A 20,624-nucleotide genomic window follows, 5' to 3' on the forward strand; every position below is an offset into this window, starting at 1 on the left:
ATGATGCCAGAGGAATATGACGTTGTCATAGTCGGTGCTGGTCCCGTGGGCCTCATGTTCTCTGCCTGTCTCGCTCGGCTTGGTTCCTACAAGATCAAGCATGTGGACAATCGCGCGGAGCCAACGGCGATCGGCCGCGCTGACGGTATCCAGGCTCGAACTCTGGACGTGCTGAATAGCATGGGATTAAAGAGACCCATCTGGGCCTATAAGCCTGGGCTAATCTACGAGGTTGCTTTCTGGGCAGCAAGCCAGGATAAGACTGGCATTGAGCGGACTGGAACCACCAAGAGCTATCCAGATCACATTGACACACGCTATCCGTTCACGACCATCCTTCACCAAGGTCGCATTGAAAGCATCTTTCTCGATGACTTGCGATCCCGCGGGATTGAGGTACAGCGGCCGTGGACAGTCCAAACAGCCACATATCGCGGGTCTGGGTCTGAATACCCCCTCGACGTGGAGCTTGTCAGTATCGACGGTCTCGCAAAGGAGACAATCAAGGCGAAGTACTTGTTTGGCGCGGACGGCGCGCGCAGTTGTGTGCGGGAGCTGTTGAAGATCCCGATGATTTACAAAGATCCGACGGTGCACGTGTGGAGTGTAATTGACGGAGTAGTCAAGACGGATTTTCCGGATATGCAGGTACAGTGTTCGACCCAGTCTTCTAGATTACCCTGTGTGCGAAGAAGACTGAACGTTCTCGCCTAGCTTAAATGTAACATCCGTTCGCCACAAGGCTCTTGCATGATCATCCCTCAAGGAAACAATCGCGTGCGCATATACGTTCAGATCTCGAACGGGGATGGTCAAGATCCGTCTGTGGAGACCTCGCAGATGAAGATTCAGCACATGGCCAACAAAATTCTCAGCCCCTACAAAGTCGAATGGGAGTCTGTTGATTGGCACTCTGCTTACCGTATCGGTCAGGGTATCTCGCAGCGGTACTCGTTGGCAAACCGCATCTTCATCGGCGGCGACGCCTGTCACACACACAGTGTGAGTCTTTCGCATCTGCCATGCTCTTTCACGGTTCCAAAGCTGACCTATAGCAGCCCAAAGCCGGCCAGGGTATGAATTATGGTATTTTAGACTCCCACAATCTGGCCTGGAAGCTTCACTTGGTGGAATCCGGCCTGATGCGCCCCGAGTTGCTGGACACATATGAGGAGGAACGCCGCGCCGTAGCCTCACGCTTAATTGAATTCGACGCTGCATACGCTGGCCTATTCAGCTCACACAACCCCTCACAGCAGACAAATGACGAATTTATCCGCATCTTCAGGGAAAACTCCCTCTTGACCAGCGGCTATGGTGTGGAATACCCACCCAATATCCTCACCCATCTCACCGACGCCGCGGACTCCACTTCCCCATTGCCAAACGCCCTCCAGCCTGGTCGCAGCTTCCCCTTGCTCAACGTGACACGTGTGATTGATGCGTGTGAGATTCCGCTGGAGCGCGAAGTACCCTTCAACGGTAGCTTTCACGTGTACCTGTTTGCCGGTGAGCAGCGGCAACATCGACCACGCGTGCTAGAGGACCTAGCAGCACATCTCTCACGCGAAGAATCTGTGTTCTCACGGGTTGTGGACAAAGCGTCCGATCCGGAGTTGTCTTACGAGGCCCGGCATAATCCGCACTCTGCGTTGTACACATTCTCCATCATCTTTAATGCGACGCGCGCGTCCATCGATATCCAGGCCTTGCCGTCGTTCTTTAAGCCATACCGCTATCATATCTACTCGGACGATGCGAGAAGCCGAAAGTCACACGCTGGGTTTTCGGGTGCAGCCCATGCAAAGTTGGGATTCGATCCACAGGAAGGGGGTGTGGTCGTTGTGCGTCCTGATGGTTACGTCGGATGTGTGCTTGAGTTGGCGGAAGGCAGAGCGACAGCGGGTGGACTGGAAAAATACTTTTCCAACATCGTGCCTGTCAGTCAGACCAATGAGACGATCTTGAGTATGTTGTAAGAAGCTCTGGCAAAGAAAAATTCAAAAGAAGAAGATGGTTCTTACAAGATGTAAATATTGCGCTGAGTCGACTGGAAGTCGCGAACTTGAAACGTATTGAGACTGAGAGGGTTGAATGATCTGGTAGCGGCCAAGACGCATAAATACAGATAGAAACCAAGTGAATTATGAAGAAATTTTCCAGACGAGATATTCTTATCGTCTAAGATTCGTATAATCAAGTTATATGTATTGGGGTACTAGTAGACAGAGCGACACATGTTATGACTCCCTCGCTCGGTAATCCCTAGCTAATACACTTTTTTCAAAAAATAATATTTGTGTTTGAACCACATCCGGAGTTGAATACGCCAAATTGGATACGAACCGAGTAGATGGGATCAGGAAATAGAATTTGATTACGACACAAGGACTAGGAGTCCACTCGCATAGATATCTACATCAATTGTAGATACCATCTGAGTTTGATTTGGACTAGGAACCTTCGGAAGTGCGAATGTGACTGACTCACGGCTTTTGCCAAGAGGGACAGAATTCGTGTGCTAGATGTTAAACCCTATAGCCTTGGACATTTGCACTCATGCACAGTGGAGTGAGCGGCCTCTATTTTGTCAAAAATATTCATCGTATGCAGCTTCTGGACTCGACGCCGAGGTATCCATCCTTTCGACCCTCCGACATATCCTCCAGAGTAGATCCGGTCCCATCCGGGCACATTCCCTCCTAGAGTATCTGCGCAGGATGCACTGCTTTCGCCCGTGAATACAAGCAGTCTTTACTTTCCACTGAAAAGAGCGTCGGGTTCTTCCCAGTACGGCTTGGCCATAATTTCTTACAAAAGAGCCGCCACCAGATCGGTCAACCCTCTTTCTCCTCAATTTCTAGGGATTCTGGGTGGGAATAGATTGTCTAACTAGGTAAATTGTGGCAGATATGTGCATGTAGGGTTGAGTTGAAAGCAGTCTATCCAGACCTAGGAAGCATATTCCTTGTTGAACGCACGACCAATGACCATCCGGCGAATTTCACTCGTGCCAGCTCCAATTTCGTATAGCTTGGCATCGCGAAGCAGTCGACCAGCAGCAATCTCGTTGATGTATCCGTTTCCGCCCATCAACTGAATGGCATCCAGTGAACACTCAGTGGCACGCTCAGCGGCATACAGGATTGCGCCCGCACAGTCCTGAGTCCGAATGGTCATCGGATTCGGGGAGACTGCGCCGTTATCAATCTCCCGAGCTGTGGCATATGTGTATGCCCGTGAGGCGGCAAGCTTGGTGTACATGTCGGCCAATTTACCCTGAATCAACTGGTTGTGGGCAATGGGTGTCCCAAACTGCTTCCGCATGTGAGTGTAGGGAAGGGCCAAGTCGAGACAGGCTTGCATGATGCTATGGTGAAGATTAGTTTAAGATCCCTTGAAACGCCAAGTTTCGACAAGACAAGAGGCTTACCCGAGTGGACCGGCACTCAGAACAAGCCGCTCGAGGTCTAGACCCTCCATGAGAACTCTGACGCCCTTGTTCACCTCACCAAGTAGATTCTCGCGTGGGACAAAAACATCTTCAAACACAAGCTCTCCAGTGTTTGAACCACGCATACCGAGTTTGTCCAGCTTGCGAGCACACGAGAAGCCTTTGAAGGACTTTTCAACGACAAAAGCGGTAATGCCCTTGGATGCCTTCTCAGGCTCAGTCTTGGCGTACACGACAATGTAGTCCGCGTCAGGTCCCTGGAGCAGGAATAGATATCAGTCATACAAGTTCGCATGCCAATCAAATATAGCCGAGACAGAGTCATCTTACGTTGGTGATCCACATCTTCGTTCCGTTCAGCACCCAGCCACCATCAACTTCCTTGGCGGTAGTTTTCATGCTGACCACATCAGAGCCCGCTGAGTGTTCAGACATGGCGAGCGCACCAATCTTCTCGCCAGATAGAAGTCCAGGCAAAAAGCGCTCTTTTTGTTCAGCGGATCCATTCAAGGACAGCTGGTTCACACAGAGTTGAGAGTGTGCGGCATACGAAAGGCCAATGCTTCCTGCTCGGGGAGTCCTTCATTAGCCCCCAAAGCTAGTATAGCCATCTGGTAGCGGCACATGACGAATCAATTCCTACCTGATGCACGGCTGATCTCCTCCATTACAACACAGTGGGCCTGGTAGCCCATGCCAAGACCACCGTATTCCTCGTTGGCTGTGATTCCCAGAAACCTGTAAACAGAGGTGATTAATATATCGACGACCACTGCAGAACACCCGAAAAAAGATCATTGTATTACAACATACCCAGCATCGCCCATTTTCTTCCACATATCGGCAGGGAACTCATTCATTTGATCCGTTTGCGCGGCAACTTCGGGAGTAATCTCTCGGCCTGCTCGAAGCATTAGAATCGGGAGTTAAGAAGAATCGACATAGCGATATACTCACGGGTGAATTCCTGCACGCGTTCTCGAAGCTCCAGGAGGTCCTCCTCCGTTGGAGGCTCGAAGCCGGCAGGATGCTTGGTCGACAGGAATCGCGAAAACCTTGGGGTAATTGCGGGGAGAGCAGCACGCGGTCGAACCGACCGCACTGATGTGCGTAGGAGAGAGGGAAATGTGATGGAAGCCATTGTTGAACAAAGGTGAGACTACCGAGGATAGCTGCGCATAAGGAGACGGAGAGTTGGGAAGATAAATCGCAGGAATGTTTTTTAAACCGTCACGGTGGCGGTCGTGGAAATCGAATGGGGAGATGTGAGAGGCGGAGCGCGGCATGCCTCGGCGTTGGGGTGAGTCCGCCTGCAGCGACGGATCGGATACACCGCGGGACAAGCACGCCAACAAGATCGGATTTTAGTAGAGCTGATTACTTTGCCTCGCACGATCAGAATTGAGTCCAGAGAGTTGCTGACTCTCTCATGATTTTTTTGCTTCAAGTCTAACACTTGCAGAAATATCCCCTCTCATATGAGTGCCCTTAAACCCGAAGACGAATCTTCCGTCCACAAGCTTCAAGCGCTGGTCGAGCTACCTCGGGTAGACGCGGCAAAGCGCGCATCTCCGCCTCCGCATAATCTGGGGAAACCTCTCTTGGACGAAACTCCAGACTTTCCTCCTTCACCACTTCAGCTTCAATTCTGCACATTGCTTGCCAGACACCACCCGCCTTCTAGGGGAATTCAATTTGGAAAGACCCCCATATGAGCACATAGCGATCAATTATTATCACTCCAACGGAACAACTTACAAACACCGTCATTGCATCTGTTTCGCTATTCCCCGCAATGCGCGCCTCGTCCCCGCTCATCCTTCGGGGCTTGGGCTTGCGCACTGGTCCGCGCAACTGCCGTCCCTCAATCGTACAGCTTTCCAAAACCACTTTGAGAATCTCCTCGCGGACAGTCGCCAGCTATACCCATCCCCATCATGCATCAGCGCTTTCCATTCTCCCCACAGCCGTGGACACATCGTCCCCCGAATTCCAGGAAAACAGCCAGCAAATGCAAGAGCTCCTCGATCGGATGAGCAGCCTTCACGCCAAAATTGCTCAGGGTGGGCCGCAAAAGGCCCGGGATAAGCATGTTGCTCGTGGTAAGATGCTGCCTCGCGACCGGGTCTCTGCCTTGATTGACCCGGGCACCTCTTTCTTGGAGCTGTCACCGCTGGCTGGACATGAGGTGTACGAAGGGGAGGATGTCCCCGCTGGTGGGATTATCACAGGAATTGGTACCGTGGAGGGCGTGAACTGTATGATTGTCGCCAATGATAGCACAGTCAAGGGAGGCACGTACTATCCGATTACTGTTAAGAAGCACCTTCGGGCGCAGGCCATTGCCCAGGAGAACCGACTTCCGTGCATCTATCTTGTGGACTCTGGCGGTGCCAACCTCCCCCACCAGGCAGATGTCTTCCCTGATCGTGACCACTTTGGTCGTATCTTCTTCAACCAGGCGCGGATGAGCTCCCTGGGCATCCCGCAACTGTCGGTTGTGATGGGCCCTTGCACTGCGGGTGGTGCCTACGTACCGGCTATGAGCGACGAGACGATTATCGTTGAGAACCAGGGCACTATCTTCCTGGCGGGTCCACCCTTGGTGAAGGCTGCCACTGGTGAGGTAGTCTCTGCCGAAGATCTTGGTGGTGGTCAATTACACTCCACCATTTCTGGTGTGACGGACTATCTGGCCGTGGATGATGCACATGCTCTGACACTAGCCCGCCGCTCAGTAGCCAATCTGAACTACCCCATCACAAAAATGCCGCAACAACTCGAGGACGCCGTGATCAAGGAGCCGCTTTACGACCCTGCAGAGCTGAATGGTATTGTAGGAGTCAACCTCCGCCGGCAGATCCCTGCCCACGAGGTGATTGCGCGCATCGTTGACGGAAGCGAGTTTGCTGAGTTCAAGCGTGACTACGGGACCACCCTGGTGACTGGCTTTGCCAAGATCCACGGCCACAAAGTCGGCATCGTCGCCAATAATGGTATTCTGTTCTCCGAATCTTCGCTCAAGGGCGCTCATTTCATCGAGCTGTGCGCCCAGCGTCGCATTCCTCTTGTCTTCTTGCAGAACATCTCGGGCTTCATGGTCGGTGCTGATGCCGAGAAGGGCGGAATTGCCAAGAACGGTGCCAAATTGGTGACGGCCGTCGCCTGCGCCGATGTACCCAAGTTCACCGTGGTCTTTGGTTCCAGTGCCGGTGCTGGCAACTATGGAATGTGGTAAGTATACGTTTTCGCCTCCTCCTCCCTTCGTTGCTTCCAGCAAGCACTTGGCAATAAAGCTTTCACTAACGCCGAGATCAATCTAGTGGCCGCGCCTACTCCCCCCGGCTGATGTTCATGTGGCCCAACTCCAAGATCGGCGTCATGGGTTCTGAACAGCTCTCCTCGGTGATGGAAGCCGTCGGGAAGACCGCCGATCCTGCCCTCAAGGCACGCATCGACCGCGAGTCAGAAGCGATCTTTGCTTCTGCTCGTCTCTGGGATGACGGTGTCATTCCTCCCGCACAGACGCGAAAGATGCTTGGCTTGGGATTGGCAGCCGCAGTGGGTGGTAAGGGAGAGCCAGATATTCAGACCCGCTTCGGTGTATTCCGTATGTAGACGCAAAGGAGGCGGGAGCAGACGGAAAACAATATAGCGGTATAGATGATTTTCATGGCAGATGCAATTGTATTAATTGAATGGAGCATGTTTTTTTTTTCTTCACTTTTTTTTTTCAGTCTTTCCAGGGTTGGGTATTGAAAATACGGTCTTTCGCCACAACCATCCTATGTAGGTAGTAGCCCTGCGCCTGCTCTCCCTCATCCTCCAACTCTCCAGTCCCAATGGACCAACCTCGATTTCCCATCACCGGTTCTGCAAATAAATTTCCTAAAACCAGCGCACGACAAACGCCCAACTTTGCAGCACCGGGACGTCCGCGATTCAAAGCTCATCTACTCCCCAGCCTGAGTCGGATGCATCGCATGCCCGGTACTTTGATACTCCCCGTCCTCCGGATATGATGCAGGAATGTAATCAACCATCAATGTGAAACTACAGGCCTAGGTGGAAGGAGGGTCTGAGAGTGGAGGCATCACAGTGCAGTGCAGCTTAGTTTTCTCTCACGACAAACATCCCATGCCTTTTGTCTACGTACTGGTTTGAACTACAACCTAAGCATGTGTATGTACGTTCCCTGAAACAGCCCAGCGCAGCCCGGTCAGTGTTGCCCCGGTGTCTCAGGGTCTACCGGTGAAAGCTACTGAAGTATTTGGCTTCTTTTGTCTTCATGATTCGCCAGATCAAAGTACTAACAAATTGGAGAAAGAAGAAAAGAAAAAGCAAATCAAGTGACAAAATTAAAAGATCTGGAAGACATTCAATGCCAAAACTTTTAGAGTAAAACACTTGCATGTTGTTTGTTCTCATCCGTATGAGACGGACTCTGCCTGCGAGTTTCAAGACTGAAAAAGGAAGAAAATCTCCAAGAGAGACCAAAGAATACTGTCGTCTTCTGAATGAGGCGGTGGGAAGAAGAGGCAGGCGCAATTAAGACGTTTTGCAGCTCAGTTAAAAAAAGGGAGAAAAGAAGGGGGAGAGGGAAGAACGACCATGGAAGGAATTGTAACAATGGAGGTATAATGTACGTGATGAGGGCAGGCGGCGACACGTCTTTCTATCAAGAGGTACCGGAGGATGTAAGATGCAGATGAGAGCACGCGGCGAGAAAGATCATGGGACACGTCGAGGAGGCGTTGAAGCGGAGACAGGCGTGGCTGGGCGTGAGTCCAAACATTTGGAAATAGAGAAAAGAGAAAGAAGAGAGAAAAAAAAGTGGCAGAGATCCCGGACATGAAGAAGTTCCGAATCCCACTCAGAAAAAAAAGAGCAAGTAATTGGTGAGAGGAGGCCATTCGCGTCACAGAATGACGCATGGGGATCGCCGACGGCCACTGGATCCCTTTTCTCTCTTGCGTTCTGCCCTGCTGGGCCCGTCGCGCTTGCGACTTGGGTCAACGTTTCCGGTAGGCCCCTGAAGATCTTTGCGGATGATCTGCCGACATAGGTCGACAAAAACCTCGTTCACATTGGCGCGGCGCCGAGCAGAAGTCTCGTAGTAGGGGGCATTGCCCCAGGTCTGGGACAGACCAAAGGCGCGCGCACGAGGCACCGCACGATCTTCTTCGAGGTCCGATTTGTTTCCAACGATCACGATGGGGACCTTTTCGTCATCCTTGATGCGAATGATCTGCTCCCGAAGTTCGGACAGTTCGTTCAAGGAGGACATGCTGGTGATGGAAAAGACCAGCAGGAAGCCCTGGCCTTGTTTCATGTACAATTCTCTGTGGAGAGGAACGTCAAGCATTAGCCAGCGATGTCAGGTTCGGGGGCGTTCGTCTGCAATGTCGCATTACCTCATCGCCGCTGGAAGAGAGGAAGCAAGATGTTAGCTGGCGAAGCAAAGGGATCAGCCACACAAGGTTCAACTCACTGAATTGCTCTGTCCCGGCGGTGTCCAGACTGTACAAGGTATCCATTGTCGTTAGTCAATCAGTGCGATAGTGATATCAAGCCGGGGAACTGGTCGCCTACATTTCCAGTATGCATTGTCGACCCTATGGGAGAAGCTCGTTAGCATCACACTCAGCGGTTGTCTCCCCGATCTAGAACGGCCCGGGCACTTACGTCGACTTCGATCTGCTTGCGATATGAGTCCTCGATGGTCGGGTCGTAACTCTCGATCCACACGTTTTGAACGAATTGCGCTAAAGGTTCGATCAGTCGGATTTCTTCAATGTATCCCGACAGAGTTCCCCGCCCACAGGACCGTCCCTGTCGCGGCAAGCCAACCCCGGACGTAACGCACCAGTCAAGCAACTTTTACCCACACCCCCCGCTCCCAACACCACGATATGGTATTCCCGTCTAAGGTAACCCATGTCATTAGAGGCTGATTCGCACCCACAGAGCAGGCCTCGAGAAAAAAAAACAAGGGTCGAAGCCCACTTACTGTGGCCGCATTTTGAAGAAATTCTACTTCTCCCAATTCCTCCGAATCTCTCGAGGATTCAACACTGGCGACCAAAAACCAGATCGGGTGCCAAAATGATTCTGGGTTCTGGGTGTCTAATCGGCGGGGGTATTCGACCAGTTCGTTGGCGACAGGAGGGCAGCGGATGTTGGGTGATGACGGCGTAGAGACGCAGGTGGAGAAGACGGAGTGGTTTTGATGCGGTCAAAGTGTTGAGGCTCACGTTTGATTTCTCGCCGGGCTCGAGTTTGCCTGGGTGATTGATTCAGTGGACAGCGCGGTCGGTATCTCTGCTATCTCTGGGAATCGGCCTGTCGCTGGTTGCTGAAAGCGTGTTCGTGCAGCTTGTGCGAGAGTGTGATGAGAGTGAAGTGAGGCGGCAAGAAGGTTGGACCGGTCACATCGATTGACGGAGTTGGTCGTGGTCTCGTGGCGATGGGACGGTCCCTTTGGCCGCACGGACGTCGCAAACACTCCGGCTTCGATCGTCAGGTTCACAGGGCCGAGTCCTCCAGCTGGACACCGGGTCCGAAGGAGCAACAGCTTCAGGAACTGGTTCTACAGGGGGAGGCCGCACGAGATTAGGTCGCAGACACGCCGATGGACGGTTGGCGAAGAGGATTGTAATGGGTGGGAGAAAAAAAGGCGCGAGTGGGGGGGTGGATGAGGATCAAAAAAGAATCGAGGACAAGAACCGAAAGTTTGGGATTGTGCCTTTTTGGTGGTGCTTCCCAGTGGCTTGGGATGAGATGGATTGGGTTTGGGCGGTTTGGGTTTGGAATCGGATTGGGCCGTGGTGCGGGACCTCGGTGCTGTCCCTTGAAGTCGTCCTCAATTTCGGGCTCTGGAGATCGTGGCGGAGTCTGAAGGCTGAAGGGGAAATTGAGACCAAATCGACTCGAGGAGCAGAGCTCGACGAGGAGGTCCAACAAGATATATCAAGAAAAGCCAAAAAGAGAAAAGAAGAAAAAGAAAAAGGTACGTCCGCCGAAGAGGTGCGCCGATGAGAAGGAGATGCCCACCACGAAGAAACGAGTGCCGGACTGAAGTTCTGCGTCATGCCCGTTCGAGTTCCACGGGGCCTGGAACGTGACCCCTGGTCCCGTGGTCCCGTTGCCGTCGCCCTGAAAACCACGAGATTCCTCCAATTTCCGAGCATCCTCTCACCAGTCGTTCGGGAGAGACCATGTTCCAGGCCAACTGATCAAACTAAGAGTTGCGTTGAGTCTCTCGAGAACCAGACAGGTCAAGTGTAAACAGGACTGTGCTGCCATGAGCACACCACGTGGAGGACGGATGGAGGTAGTAGACGCTTCATTACCATGGTACAACGGTGACCCTACGAACTCTCGAGGCTGTACTCTCACTGCTTGACTGCACAAAGGGTACCGGGTGGCAGCACTCAGGCTCTGTGACCACGGATATGCCCCATAATTTGCACGAGGAGATCGTTTCAAATGTCAAGCGCAAACGGGCCTGTCAATCACGAGGATAATCCCACGGACCCGAAGGCCCCAGGGGCCAGTGCCGAGGAAACGAGACCTGTCGCGTTTGACCTATCGGTAGCAGATATTATGATCGCTCACGGTAGGTGTTCATTCAAGAAGTCCGTGTCTAATGAGGGACTCCGTGCATCCCAGGGGTCCAAAAAGGCGGGCAATAATGCTGTGGCTCGAAAAGAATCAACCACTTGAGGCAAGAGAGATGGTCAGGGCTGCCGGGCTGCATATCTCACGAGACTGGCAACTACCGAACCCAATCCCCCGACAGATCTGCTGGCGACGTTGGAGCATGGGGGTCACTGCCTCGAGGCTCGAATCAATCACCATGAGATTTTCCCCATTAATTGGACAGCAATAGGAGCAATTTTAAACTTCATCATCATGATAAAAGGTCTATTGAAGTCGACGTGGGGCGAAGCATGGCGCCATGGCTATTTAGCTTTCCCGCAATTCGTTCACGGGAAGCAAACAGCAGGGCAAGGAGTCGACGGGACACTCCATCCAGCTCGGAACAATACATTCCATGGCGTCCGAGCCTGCCAGTTGACATGGACATAGTTCACCATTGGAGAGCATTCAGTCGTTCACGTTCAACCGACTACAATCACTTGTTACCCACTGTAAGTGTCGACCATAGGCCCTGAATGTGCAGAAGGCCATTTTTCCAAGGTCAAGACACAACTCTGCCCCGAGAAAGAGTCTGAAAACAAGGTACCAGAGCCGGAGGAATCAATCCAGGTACCTTTCCCTTAGGGTCTCTGGCTCTATTATCTATATGACCGCACCGGTGGAACCCAAGACGTTGATCTGGAACGTGAATTCTAGCTAGCATAGATCGGCGACGATCAGCATGTCTTCATATTGTGGCCCCGGAGCTCGAGCTCGGTGCACAGCCCTGTACGTCATGCATACGACCACAGGTAGACATCCACGGAGATACCTAGGTCTCTTGTAGCTACCGAAGGAAACTTCAAGCCGATGTGAAATTTTGATGAGAAACTCGCAGACTAATGTGTCGAGGACTAAATCTAAAATGTCTGAGCCTGAGAAGCCTCCCATTTGCAACACATAGGTAGGACAATCTGCGTCGGGAGGATCCTTGATTGAGAATCGGTTACTTAGATAGCTCATATCAGCTGATTGTCAAACATCAGGTAATGGATTGAAAAGATATAGATCCAAGAGATAATGTTTTTCCTATTCACTAGAGGACTAAAGCGCATTCACCTTGGGCGCATAACAGGTTGGTTCATTTCAACGGGTGCACCTAACAGGGCTGTTGGGTAAAGAAGGGTGCTCCAAACATCAAGCGCTCACACCACAATTTTTGTTATCACTACAATTGGATTGGGAGATACGGTGGCATTGGCCACCCCACCCAGCCACAGTAAACTCGGAACCCTCTTGACCCTACGAATCAGGTTATGTCCATCCAGCCAGGACAAGAAAGATGACACCTGCCTGGCCCTCTTTCACATGGCACCCGCCCCAATTCACCTCTGCGCAAGCGCCGGGTGGACGTCATGGTATCACGTGATTATGCACGGACGTCGGCCAGAAGCCGCCCGCTCGTCTGATTACGTTCTCGTCATCCCTCGTTCCCGTCTTCAACTGCTATCTGCAACTCTCCAACTTCCGAAAAAAAAAAGAAACCGTCGCACGAGACTTCTCATTTACCTTTCACTCACCACAATGGCTTCTTTCCAGGATCGTGCTCAGCACGCTGTCTCCCAGCTTGACAAGGAGGTATGTGGACGGTGATTCTGTGACGAAGCTTTGTGCGTAATATGCGTTTGTGTGTGCGTCGGGATCGGTCGCTGGCGTCACCGAGCTTCAGCCCCTCGGCCCCGTTTTGTGCGCGGCGATGTCTACGAACCCGCCTCACAAGAGACGTGGAGGAGGAGCATTGCTGTCAGTGACCGATCTGGTCGCCCGCGTGGTCGCATATTGGCAGCGCAATAAAGCTCTTTACCATTCTACTGGACTAATCCTGGGATTTGTGCGATAGCTCTCCAAGTACCCGGTTCTGAACAACCTCGAGCGTCAGACCAGTGTTCCCAAGGTCTATGTGATCCTGGGTCTGGTTGGTGTTTACACCTTCCTGGTCTTCTTCAACATTGCCGGCGAGTTCCTCGTCAACTTTGCCGGTTTCCTCCTCCCCGGCTACTACTCCCTCCAGGCCCTCTTCACTTCGGGTACCGCGGATGACACCCAGGTATGTCTCAGATGCTCTATTATTCATGCCCGATCGCCTCAGAATTCTTGCTAACTTGATTGATTCCAGTGGCTCACCGTAAGTTTTGCCCTGTGCATTTAGAGTGGATTGCTCTTCGGGCAACTGTGGCATACCATGACCCTCGAAGAAGCTTACCAGCTGCCACGTGACCCCTCGAATGATTTGAGTATCAACTGACAATGTGTTGAATGTGATTTAGTACTGGGTTGTGTTCGCTTTCCTGACTGTTGTGGAGAGCGCCATCAACGCCGCCTACTGGTTCCGTACGTATCTTTCACATCCTTTTCCCCCCTCTCACGGACACCATGACTAATGAAGACTTTCAGCCTTCTACTACATCTTCAAGTTCGTCCTGATCCTCTGGATGGCTCTTCCCCAGACCAGGTAAGATGGGAGATCCTTTCGCCCAGACCAAAGCCGTTACTGACCACAAATAGCGGTGCCCAAGTTGTCTTCCACTCTTTCCTCCAGCCTCTGGTTGGCCGCTTCTTCACCCAGAGCGGAACTTCCTCCAACCTCCGTGCTCAGGCCGAGGCTGCTGCCAACAAGGCTCACTCCTCTTGAAGAGCTCTAGGCCACGACCAGTTGTAACCGAGAGTCCGTCCTGCTTAGGCGCTCGAGAACCGCCGCCTCTCGCCTGGCGAGGTCACCTACAAGGTCCTCCTGGACTCCTCATCACCTTTGCAGGCACTCTGTCACGAAGCGTTTGAGCGGGTTGAAATTACTGTTATGAGTCTTTCCAATAGCCTTTCGGCTATATGAATTGTTGATAGGAAGGAGAAGAAGAAGAAGGAAATGGGGGAGGAGGGGAACCGAAGTTAAAGATGGGGGCGTGGACAATTTGCTACGATGGGACAAAGTATAATATTTTTCTACATTGTCTCATAGTGTGTCTCTTTGCATTTTGTACGGAGCCAAGAAAGCGGCTCTTTTCCGGGTCGAAAAGGTTCCACGCGCTAGAGGTGATTGACCCCGTGCAGAGGTAGTATGCACGAATGGAGAAAAAAAATATGATTTTAGTTGATTTTGATCTTCAAAAGCGATCACCACTCATGCGCCACTAAGCATAGTCCGCAGGGCATGCCACCTGGGCTGTCGTGGAAAAGGAATCCGCTCTCGAAGGTCCGATGATTCATGATTCGAGTAGAATTGGAACCCGAGAATTCTCACACTTTGTTCATGATTACCTTCCGGCTCCCCGTGCAGTAAGACTCCTTATGGAGATATAGTTTTTTTGGGGTTTTCAAAGTCCGTAGTCCACAGCGTCTCTGAAAAACTACATACATGAATTGCATCCCTGCCGACTGAGACAAGACCTCATTGGGGTCTGGTGACAAGGAAACCTCCACAGACTAAGGAGGCAAAATGAAATGAAGTAAACCACGAAGAACTCCGGGCGCAGATTCTAGATAGTCATGATAGTACAAAAGAAATTCGTCAGCTTACGAAGACGGGGGCCGGGAGGTCGGTGAGAAGGGTATTTGCGTGAAGACCACACTCAAGCCCAGCCCCAGCGTGGTGATTTGCTAGTAAAGTCCCCAGCCGTCAGTGCGAGGGTTGACCACAATTCGATAGGGAAACGGGTTTGAATCGCTTGTCGTGATGGGTGGGATATGGTCTTTGTCTCGGTTTACCACGGTCAAGATCTTCAGGGCGGCTTTTTGCAGCATGTTGCCCATTGCCTTGCGCACTTTGGCTCGTTCTGTAGGCGTCGAGTGTTAGAAGCAGTGCGTCGAGTCCAGGAGACTGACAGGGGAAGCCGTGGCTCTTTCCAAAGGGAGATAGATGGGAGATCGAGATCTTCGATGCAATGTCCGAGACGCATCCTCGCGCGCCCAAACTTGCGTTGTAGACCCAACCCTGTCCATTCCGAAGAAAGTGTAAAAAAAGAAAAAAGATCAATGAAAGAAAACAAAATCACATACCAGATTCTGTGCGTGGAGTGGCAATCGTCACGTCTAAAGTCCACACCTCCCAACAGACCTCTTCTTCGCCCTTCCCAGCAAGACCACCAAACCATAACCCCGAGCGGCGCCTTTTCTTCTCATAGAATTCAACGGCGATCCGTCCGCGCACACCTCCACCGCCCCCACCTAACGCGCCGTCTTGATTCCCCGACGTCGGAGATAGATGCTGACGAACGAGCGCATTCACGCGCGACTCGATCAAAGTCTCCAGATCGGCATCATTGATAGCGGGGAGGGTCAGGTCGAGGACATCAAAAGTGACGGGTCGGATGGAGGGAAAATAGCGGTGGAAAAAGATTAAATTTAGGACGCCTGCACCGGTAGATGAGGTGTTAATAATATTTATGGATAGAGATGATACTCCAGTTATCATGGCGGTTGAAGCAATTTTGCAAAAATAGATCCGGATCCATTCATGATCTTTCTCACCTTTCAGAACATCGCGCACTGTGGTCGTATCGGCGAAGATCTCCAGAAAGTATTCTGGAGGGGTCTTGCGGGGCTCCATCCCCGCCTGCAGATGGATCGGCTCAGCGCGCGGTGGGCCGGAGTGAAGGAAAGAGGAGGGAGGCGAGGTGGAAAGGACAGGTAGCAGATCAGAGCCGAGAAAGGAGGAAGAAATCACAAAGAGGTATTTACAGGAGCAAAGCACCTGCTTGTGATGGGTGGGCCCAATTTAACGGTCTCATGGGGTCAGGTTGTCCAGGTGCAAGAGGTTGAGAGAGAGAAAGAGATGCCAGGGTTGAACAGGATGATGGAATGATGCTGCGCTGGTCGGCGCGGTTGCTATCGGCCATCGGACAAGGCCGAGGGGACGCTTATCGGGTTATCATTGGCCGGCGATCGGCAGAGAATTCCTTGACTGACAATGGACGAAAAGTATGGAACGACAATAAAGCGAATGTTCCGATTGCGGACAGAACCGTAGAACCACGAAGAGAGTATCCCGGATTCGCTGCTGTAATGTGCACTACTGTCATGTATACTGGTCGAGGAGGGTACCTTTGTCAGTAGAGGAGGCGGCAGCGCTGCGGCCACTCAGTCTTCAAGCATCCCAAAAGTATCTAGACTAGCTGCTTCATTGTAAGCTGAGGTCAAGTCACCAGTTGACCAGTTGGCGATCGTTTGCTTAGTGATTCCGCGGTATGGCCGCTCCGAATCCGGGAAGAGTCAATGATATGCAGGTTTACCCAAAGAACGGTGGAATTCGAGCGGACTTCAAATCGACTTCAAAGCTCAGATATGGCCAAGTGCGCTTGGAGTTTCCAGTGAGTGAAGCTGGGAAGACTTGCGTCTGTACTTTTTCTATACCCGGAAAGTATTTTGATGATAAAAGAAGAGAGAGTCTTATACTACTCTCTCCCCGCAAGGTACTCGGCATGGTCCCGTGACTCGTCACCTCTCAATGAACCAACAGCCGAGGCCGCTGAAAGTCTGGGGTTGCTTCCCGCCCGAGGTTGGCAGGTTGGCTTTCATCTCCAGATTCTCTTTTTTTCGCCCATCTCAACCTGCATACAAGGGCGCCGACCATGAACTTTGAGAATTGATTATTTTGACCCTTTTGAACAGTGAACCCTCACTACCCTCCAGTATGATCGGTGCCGCAAGGCGCTGGTTCCGACGCAATCGCAAAGGTCTGGCCATCGGCGCGGGCGTGCTAGGAGCTGGCTATCTAGCTGGGCAGTATGTGCTCTCCAAGATTGTTGAGGCGCGAGAGCGCATGAGTAGTGATCGAATTGCTCGTGAAAAGTAAGTGGTCCTCACTTGCTGCCCAGCATCCCCCGCCTTTGCCGGCAGCGAAGGTCTCCCTCCATGTGGGCTTGTGAAAGGCCAGAAAACATCGGTATCAGCTAGCCCATCATCTGCAAAAGCTGACAAGACATTGGCCAGTCTACGCCGACGATTCGAACAGAATCAAACAGATTGCACGTATACCGTTCTAGCCTTGCTACCCACGGCGACCGAAAACGTGATCGAGGCACTGCCCGTGGAGGAGCTTACCAAAGAGCTTCAGAAGAAGCGCGCCGAACGACTGGCACGGTTGAATGCCGGCGAAACAGCAGGCTCGGACATGACTTCAGTGGCAACTAGCGTTCACGAAGATGATCAAAGGAGCCTGGCAAGTCTTCAGAGCGAAGCATACCTCCACACAAGCCAACTCGGCGAATCTATGAACGCGGAGGGCAAGACCTCGCCAAAACGGAACAAGACCCAGCTGTGGAATGAGGTCAAGGTGACCTGTATGTTTTGACCCCGGTTTTTTTCAACGAACTCCAAGCTCTACGGTCTTGCTCTTGCTAATTTCTTGCAGCGATCACCCGATCATTCACTCTCATCTATACTCTATCCCTGCTCACTATCTTCACTCGCATCCAGCTGAACCTTCTTGGCCGTCGGAATTACCTCTCCAGCGTCATTTCGCTTGCAAACCCGCCCACAGACTCGACAATCAGCCTGGAAGACCATGATGACGAGCTCACTCAAACGCTTGGCGACGACTTTGAGACCAACAGGCGATATCTAGCCTTTAGCTGGTGGCTTCTGCATCGTGGCTGGAAGGAGTTGGTCGCTCGAGTTCAACCAGCTGTAGAAGATGCTTTCGGACCCCTCAATCCCCGTGAAGATATCACACTCGCCAAATTGTCGGAATTGACCATGCAGATCCGACGAAAGGTGGAAGGAAACACCGAAGAGGAGCGACGGTGAGATTGAACTCCCCTCTTCCCTCTGGCCGACTATCAGATGTAAACGCCCGTCTGTTTGGTCATGCAGATTGGATCGGGCTGGACATAAGCTGGGGCTCGCTAACGATGGTCTGTTTATCATTTAGATCGAAGAAATGGCTTTCTTGTTTGCTCCCACCAACAGAAGAAGAAGAGCACGTGCTACGTGAATCGGGCGTCGAGGGAGTTGCCGACCCTTCATCCTCCCAGACCGCCTCGAAGCTGCGCCACCTGCTCGACGAGACTGCCGACCTTGTCGACTCTCCATCATTCTCACTTGTCCTCACTCTGCTCAACAACGAAGGGTTCTCGACTCTCATTGATTCCAAATGTGCCGTGGAAGCTTTCCAGACATCCGAATCTGCCGCGATGACCGTGCCCCAGTCCTATGACTCCATGGCTACAGTCGTACCCGCACCTTCTGAACGCAAGGCTAAGCTGGCCAACCTTCTCGCTGTAATGGCCCGACAGGCCCATGTCATCGGAAATGGCACGCATCCCCCCAATGAGTATCTGGTCGCAATGGACCAAAACGTCCGTGAATTGGAAGCTTTTTCTGCTGTCATCTACAGCTCCAACTTTGAACTTGAACTGTTGGGAGCCGCGAACAATGCCGCAGCCAGTGCCGACGAGACGACGGAATTTGAACCTGTCTCCTCATCTTTGGCTGATATCCTGGTTGAGAAGAGCACCGGTCATTCAACAGGCGAGAATGTCTCATCCGAAGAAACAATGCATGACAGCAAAGACGGACAGGGGTCTAGCAATGGGGATTCTATCACCCACCCAGCTGCTGAGCTGATTTCGGACTCTACCTTTGAAACGGCCTGGGGCAAGGCTGTTGATGACGGCAAGGATGCTTCGGAAACGGGGCATGTCGCCAATTATTGAGCCCTCACCCTCATATGACCATCTCCCCTGCTTCACGTGATCACGTTTAACTACTCTGGAATGCCGTAACGTCTAGACTAGATGCTCAAAACTCATCGTGTATACGTGAATCCGACACCTAGTGGTAAATGGCATCTTTTCTGATCCCCTTGGCTTTTACAATTGGAATACCCGACGGAGCTTGTGAGAACCTCGCCAGCCGTCAGATTAAAGTATATTGCGATATAAGGTTAGCGATGCTCTGCGCCATCTCTACGGCCATGTAATTGTGCAGGCAGACATAAGGGTTGATAGTGTACTCTGTGATAATCAGTGTTTGGCGATTCTTTGCGACTTCAGCGTTACCTTACTAGCTTGAGCTATCGAAGCCTCCCACCTACTGCCAGTAATTGCCGAGGCGTCGCTGATTTCGTCTGAGGCATCCGACATGTTTCCACTAGCTTCGCTTACGATTTATCTGGAACACGGATCCAAGCCTAAACTGTTGCCTATGAGCAGGATAATCAGGGCTTGAAGACGGGCTTTACGGATGCATTTTCCTATCTTGCTTTCTACCGTCGGTATCAGCGGCCATGTGATCAGGTGCATGTTCAGGCGTTGAATTGGGGCCTGAGGCTGACGCAGCATGTCTTTGAAGCTCTGGTGGGGCACAAGTCACATGCCGAGGATGCCGTCCAGCGGAATGACGCAGGTTGTGCGTCCGCCGGGACCGAGTGAGGCAAGTCTACATATTTCACGAATCATTTTCAGTGCTACCCTACAGCTCCACCGTCTAGAAACCCGGCATTTCAGACATTTCCCCATAAATATGACAACTGCCGCAGTGTTTGGCTCCACCGGAGCTGTGGGCTCTCAGATCCTCGCAACTCTGCTGGCCTCGGAGTCGTTCCCCTTTGTGAAGACGGTCTCGCGGAGGGTTCCCGACGTCCAGTCTCCCAAGCTGGAAGCCGTGCAGGAAAGTGATACTTCCAAATGGGGTGACATGATCAATACCCTGTCTCCCAAGCCGTCAGTGGTCTTCAATGCTGTTGGCACCACCCGGGTTGCGGCGGGTGGTATTCAGAATCAATGGAAGATCGACCACGACCTGTGCATCGAGAATGCGCGCGCGGCCAAAGCAGCGGGTGTGAAGACCTATGTCTTCATTTCTAGTGCTGGCACCCGCAGCTTTTTCTCCAGTCGTGTCCCGTACTCGCAGATGAAGATCGGAGTCGAAGATGCTATTCAGGAATTGGGCTTCGAGCACGCGATCATCTTGAGACCGGGTATGATTTTGGGGAGAGACGTTCCCAAGGCTGCCTTCTTCGAGAGCATCGTGGGGAATATTAATAAGCTCGGGCAGGGTATTCAGGACCGACTCGGTAAGTCTCCCGTTGGTTTTTTTTCCCCCTTTTTGGACGGCATACTCCAGTGTCACAGAAGAGTGTTTCTGATAGCTCAATCGTGCAGGTCAAGATCAGACTGTCATTGGCAGAGCTGCGGTGGCAGCGGCCCGGCAGGCCGAGGAGGGCAAAGCCCCGTCGGCTTTTTGGATCCTTGAACAGGCTGACGTTGTCAGAATGGGTCGGGATGAGTGGCAGGAGTAAGCTGACACTCGTGGATTTAATGCGGTTGAGACGGAACAGGATTTGAAGATTGAGATTGCACAATGTCCAACCGGATTGGAACGGTGGTTCGCAAGTACAAAATTTCTCTAAGATCGACCATTGTGATTTACATGATACAGATTGAACATATTCATTGAGATGTCTCGCAGTCATATTGCAAAGTACGTGGCCATGGAGATTCCTGAATTTACAGATTTGAGGCTTGAGACGCCA

At 52.0% G+C, this 20,624-nt stretch overlaps 8 protein-coding genes across 8 annotated transcripts; 5 read left to right on the forward strand and 3 right to left on the reverse strand.

Annotated features, from left to right (window-relative positions):
- POX_a00238 (uncharacterized protein) lies at positions 1 to 1,979 on the forward strand (the record flags this gene model as incomplete). The annotated part of the gene is made up of 3 exons (XM_050109184.1): positions 1 to 648; positions 715 to 1,002; positions 1,059 to 1,979. The coding sequence occupies 3 exons, from the start codon at positions 1 to 3 to the stop codon at positions 1,977 to 1,979; spliced, it is 1,857 nt and encodes a 618-aa protein (XP_049972952.1).
- A 973-nt stretch (positions 1,980 to 2,952) lies between these two features.
- Positions 2,953 to 4,595, reverse strand: POX_a00239 (Isovaleryl-CoA dehydrogenase; the record flags this gene model as incomplete). Its single annotated transcript, XM_050109185.1, has 6 exons — positions 2,953 to 3,370; positions 3,434 to 3,711; positions 3,785 to 4,020; positions 4,098 to 4,192; positions 4,268 to 4,355; positions 4,412 to 4,595. 6 exons carry the CDS (start codon positions 4,593 to 4,595, stop codon positions 2,953 to 2,955), a joined length of 1,299 nt encoding a protein of 432 aa, XP_049972953.1.
- A 654-nt stretch (positions 4,596 to 5,249) lies between these two features.
- POX_a00240 (putative methylcrotonoyl-CoA carboxylase beta chain) lies at positions 5,250 to 7,072 on the forward strand (the record flags this gene model as incomplete). Its single annotated transcript, XM_050109186.1, has 2 exons — positions 5,250 to 6,688; positions 6,778 to 7,072. 2 exons carry the CDS (start codon positions 5,250 to 5,252, stop codon positions 7,070 to 7,072), a joined length of 1,734 nt encoding a protein of 577 aa, XP_049972954.1.
- Positions 7,073 to 8,372: 1,300 nt separating this feature from the next.
- On the reverse strand, positions 8,373 to 9,475 carry POX_a00241 (Ras-related protein Rap-1b; the record flags this gene model as incomplete). Its single annotated transcript, XM_050109187.1, has 7 exons — positions 8,373 to 8,796; positions 8,869 to 8,878; positions 8,946 to 8,974; positions 9,047 to 9,069; positions 9,140 to 9,219; positions 9,321 to 9,379; positions 9,465 to 9,475. The coding sequence occupies 7 exons, from the start codon at positions 9,473 to 9,475 to the stop codon at positions 8,373 to 8,375; spliced, it is 636 nt and encodes a 211-aa protein (XP_049972955.1).
- Positions 9,476 to 12,679: 3,204 nt separating this feature from the next.
- On the forward strand, positions 12,680 to 13,787 carry POX_a00242 (Protein yop1; the record flags this gene model as incomplete). The annotated part of the gene is made up of 6 exons (XM_050109188.1): positions 12,680 to 12,733; positions 12,996 to 13,202; positions 13,272 to 13,280; positions 13,423 to 13,486; positions 13,550 to 13,607; positions 13,661 to 13,787. The coding sequence occupies 6 exons, from the start codon at positions 12,680 to 12,682 to the stop codon at positions 13,785 to 13,787; spliced, it is 519 nt and encodes a 172-aa protein (XP_049972956.1).
- A 962-nt stretch (positions 13,788 to 14,749) lies between these two features.
- On the reverse strand, positions 14,750 to 15,698 carry POX_a00243 (uncharacterized protein; the record flags this gene model as incomplete). Its single annotated transcript, XM_050109189.1, has 3 exons — positions 14,750 to 14,925; positions 15,149 to 15,502; positions 15,620 to 15,698. 3 exons carry the CDS (start codon positions 15,696 to 15,698, stop codon positions 14,750 to 14,752), a joined length of 609 nt encoding a protein of 202 aa, XP_049972957.1.
- A 1,083-nt stretch (positions 15,699 to 16,781) lies between these two features.
- On the forward strand, positions 16,782 to 18,804 carry POX_a00244 (uncharacterized protein; the record flags this gene model as incomplete). Its single annotated transcript, XM_050109190.1, has 4 exons — positions 16,782 to 16,939; positions 17,081 to 17,430; positions 17,502 to 17,892; positions 18,021 to 18,804. The coding sequence occupies 4 exons, from the start codon at positions 16,782 to 16,784 to the stop codon at positions 18,802 to 18,804; spliced, it is 1,683 nt and encodes a 560-aa protein (XP_049972958.1).
- Positions 18,805 to 19,612: 808 nt separating this feature from the next.
- POX_a00245 (Protein fmp52-2) lies at positions 19,613 to 20,390 on the forward strand (the record flags this gene model as incomplete). Its single annotated transcript, XM_050109191.1, has 2 exons — positions 19,613 to 20,165; positions 20,254 to 20,390. The coding sequence occupies 2 exons, from the start codon at positions 19,613 to 19,615 to the stop codon at positions 20,388 to 20,390; spliced, it is 690 nt and encodes a 229-aa protein (XP_049972959.1).
- Positions 20,391 to 20,624: the final 234 nt, after the last annotated feature.

Source organism: Penicillium oxalicum, chromosome I (genome assembly GCF_001723175.1).
Source record: "Penicillium oxalicum strain HP7-1 chromosome I, whole genome shotgun sequence".
In the NCBI taxonomy this organism is placed as follows: domain Eukaryota; kingdom Fungi; phylum Ascomycota; class Eurotiomycetes; order Eurotiales; family Aspergillaceae; genus Penicillium; species Penicillium oxalicum.